This window comes from Glandiceps talaboti, chromosome 1, assembly GCF_964340395.1.
Source record: "Glandiceps talaboti chromosome 1, keGlaTala1.1, whole genome shotgun sequence".
NCBI classification, from domain to species: Eukaryota; Metazoa; Hemichordata; class Enteropneusta; family Spengelidae; genus Glandiceps; species Glandiceps talaboti.
The window spans coordinates 17541153-17544841 of NC_135549.1; the positions used below are offsets into that span (position 1 = coordinate 17541153).

Here is a 3689-nt window from a genome sequence, read left to right on the forward strand (position 1 = left end):
TCGGTGACTTTCGTACTTTTTGAGGGACTGTACCTGCATTGTTAATAATTCGTGCATCTGTATTGAGGAATAAGCGTACACACACACACACACACACACACACACACACACACACACACAGGAACACACAAAAGACTGACATGCATTCATTACGGAACTCATGAAGTCACTAAAATTTTGTTTTAATTTCTTTAAATTTAAAGAAAAATACCATGATATCCAAACAGGAAAATTTTAAGGTTTGTCATTTAAAAAATATTTTGTCTGTCTATCTGTCTGTCTATGTAAATTACTTCTTTCTTTCTATCTGTATGTGGACACTGTATCTCAAAAACCACTATTACTGTATCAATTCGAATAAAAGTGTAATGTGGGTATACTAGTCGTGTTTTCTTTTGAGGAATGGCAAAAATAAAAATGTAAACGTCTTTATATGAATGGGTTCTTTGCACAAATAACGATTTTTGCATTAGGCAAGATTTAAAGCTAAGAATTTCTCCTTTACGAAAAATATTCCGTTAACATCTGGTAGCAAACAATGGGTAGTTGTAACACTTGGTGGTACCACAGCCACTGTATCTAGTACTGTCGAGGCAGAACTGCCGGAATGTAAATCGCTGCACATTATCACGCCCTCACGCGGCGAGATAAAATTTATGGTTGTAAATTCACATCAACAATGTCCTCTCTGTAAACCCACCGATGAAATAATAATGTCATCTTTGGAGTATTTGGCTTCTGTGGTTATCTGCAAAAAATGAAGAAATCTCATCACAAAGAGCAAACTTGTGCGTCTAGATGACAATTTTACTTTCGTGTCATCATGACCTTGACACGTCGTCGTAAAATGACACTCGTGACTCAAAGTAATAAACGTACGAAAATGATCCCATCCTCATCCCATTTTTTTTGCGGCGTTTTGGTTATATCTGTTTTACTTTTCGGTATTTCAGACAAAATAAGAACGCATTTTCTTATTTTTTGCGATACCTGCGGTAGCTTTTTTCTATTTCAGCAGTTTGGAACATTGAAGGTCCCCATAGTTAATACTTGAATAAGAAACTGTCCGCAGGGACGGCGTAATTTAGCACATAAATCCACTCAAATCGTGAGTCTCAGACTCATTACCTAGTCTATCTGGCTTTGCTGTAGAGTTGGAATTCTAGAGTTTCAATAGTTTTGAGTACGAGTGCAAAACCCCGGACAACAATAAAAAGCGGGGGAAAAACCGGTACAAATATCGCACCAAATCCGTGGTGATCTCTAGTACGAACTTTGTATGAAACCAAACTTTCATAAATCACACTGTAAGCAAACGGTACACCTGGCTAGAGAAAAACAATTATGTACAAAGATTTATTTACTCAAAGAACGTGTGTGAAGACAAACATCATACATTCCTCGACGTACCTGTATATCATGCTGAGTTGTATTGATTTCCAGTTTTGCGACTAGTTCATCATTTTGCTTTACAATATTTGGCTGCAAGACATCAGTATTATTGCCAACCTTTAGATATACGTCCAAGGCAAATACAGAACGACCAAACCATGACGACCACGTGTCTGAGTATTTATAGTAATGAACATGTACACACTGTACGCCATTGGATTCTAAATCATTACTCTCCTCTTTACTGCCACCATATGCTGTGGATAAATTATTTTTAAAAACAGTTGTTTAATGATTTCCTGTATCAGAGTAATACTTTCCCCCTTTCTGTAAATAAAAACTATTTAGTACAGATAAGTCTCTCTCTCTCCCTCCCTCCCCCTACTCTCTCCCCCCTACTATCTCCCTCCTTCCCCTCTATCTCTCCCTCCCTCCAAATATCTCTCTCTCTCTCTCTCTCTCTCTCTCTCTCTCTCTCTCTCTCTCTCTCTCTCTCTCTCTCTCTCTCTCTCTCTCTCTCTCTCTCTCTCTCTCTCTCTCTCCCTCCCTCCCCATAAATGAGATGAGTAAGAGCCAGCTTACACATAAAGTACAACAATGTGTATCGGATGACGAGTGAACTTTAAAGTCGTTATCGTAACGGTTGCATATGTGACAGAAATTTACCTTTCCCGTCATTAGTTGGAGAGACTTTGTAGTCCGCAAGTCTTCTGTTTTCGACTAAAATTGTAGTCTCGGTTGAAAACCATGACGTCAGGTGTTGACAGTACTGTCGTCCATCTTGAATGAAGGTACCAATATTTCTTAGAAATATCAACGTGTCTTCTCTCAAGTAGTTCAAAGTATCACAGTCTTCTGTCACTGCTTTCTTTAATTGTTGAAAAATTCCAAGTTCTCTTTCGAATTCCTCTCCATATTCACGTACTTTCCGCCACAGTGTTCTGTTGAATCTTTGGTATAATTTGAGATCGGCGTAATTCCACCTGTTGATTTTATCACGAGTGGATGGATTCGGACTTGAATCCCTATGACTTACTCTTCTCGCGACGTACAAAATGTCTTCCATGTCCCAACAAAGCAATTTCTTGAGTAAAATCAGCGATTCATCGTAATATTCTGTCACTAACACGAAGCCAAGTTCTCTTTCTAGATAATCCAGGTACTTTGTGACGATTTCTTCGTTGTCGTGGTATTCATGATCAAGGCCAAAATGAAACAGCTGCCCATTTTGGGTGACTGACCAAAGCATAGACCTGTAGGCCAGTTGACGTCTGAAGAAATCAGGCTTTGAAAGAAACTCATCGATCGATATATGTTTGCCCTGATTCAGCGCTTTTGAAATTTCAAAAAAGTTATAAGCGGACGGGAAGTTATTCACGGGATCTCTGACAATTGACAAGAAAACAGTATCGATAACTGTCGGGCTGAAACCTAAACTTTTATCTTTGCATTTTACTATATTTGTTCGAGACGGTAGTAAAACTCGAGGTCTTGAGACTTTATCTTCTCTTGAATCGTAATTTAGTCCATTTACGTGGTAAAACGTCATAAAACCACAATTCTCTTTGGATGAATGGATGGTTGCCTCCATTTTCATTTGCAGTCCATATTTTCGACTGACTTTGTGAATAAGGGTCACTAGCGTGGTGCTTCCCGTTTTACGGTTGAACATATAAGCAACATCATGTTTACGTGAACAGGTAGTGTTGTTCCAGCCTCCGACTGTTCGAGTTGTTTCATCGGGAAAGGATCTGTAAACAAATAAAATAATTCAAAAGAAATTTAAAGACTTCACTGGAAAATTAACAATACGTTAAAGCCTATGAACTGAATGACCGTACCCATAATATAACATGTATGTATGTATGTATGTATGTATGTATGTATGTATGTATGTATGTATGTATGTATGTATGTATGTATGTATGTACGTACGTACGTACGTACGTGCATGTGTGTGTGTGTGATTTAATATTTGATCTCTTGCTTTTATATTTTCACTCATATTATTTTTTAAATGTTTAATTCAACTGCAGGTTTTTATTTATTTATTTATTTACCTCCCATTATACTTAATTAATACCAGCAAATCGGTCCGCACTATGACATGTCGATTCTCAAACAGACCCGCTAAATAACCCTACTGTATACAACTAATAAATAATAACTGTAAGCCACCGGTATTGAATTCAGCTGCTGCAAATATGATATTGTTTTAATGTTAATTTTGATGTTGTCATATTGTCCCTTATACATGTATTAAGGCTGGCAAACTATTGGTCTTTATATTAAAATCG

The 3689-nt window shown here is 37.4% G+C and overlaps 1 protein-coding gene across 2 annotated transcripts in view; it reads right to left on the reverse strand.

Annotated features, from left to right (window-relative positions):
• Positions 1 to 251: 251 nt before the first annotated feature.
• Positions 252 to 3689, reverse strand: part of LOC144440270 (galactosylceramide sulfotransferase-like) — a 16571-nt gene continuing 13133 nt past the window's right edge. For both annotated transcript variants that reach the window (XM_078129622.1, XM_078129613.1), the window contains 3 exons: positions 2059 to 3143; positions 1411 to 1649; positions 252 to 748 (listed from right to left, as the gene is read on the reverse strand). In XM_078129622.1, the coding sequence (XP_077985748.1) occupies positions 674 to 748; positions 1411 to 1649; positions 2059 to 3064 (1320 nt within the window). In that variant the 5' untranslated portion in view covers positions 3065 to 3143 and the 3' untranslated portion in view covers positions 252 to 673. The remainder of the gene's footprint in view (positions 749 to 1410; positions 1650 to 2058; positions 3144 to 3689) is intronic.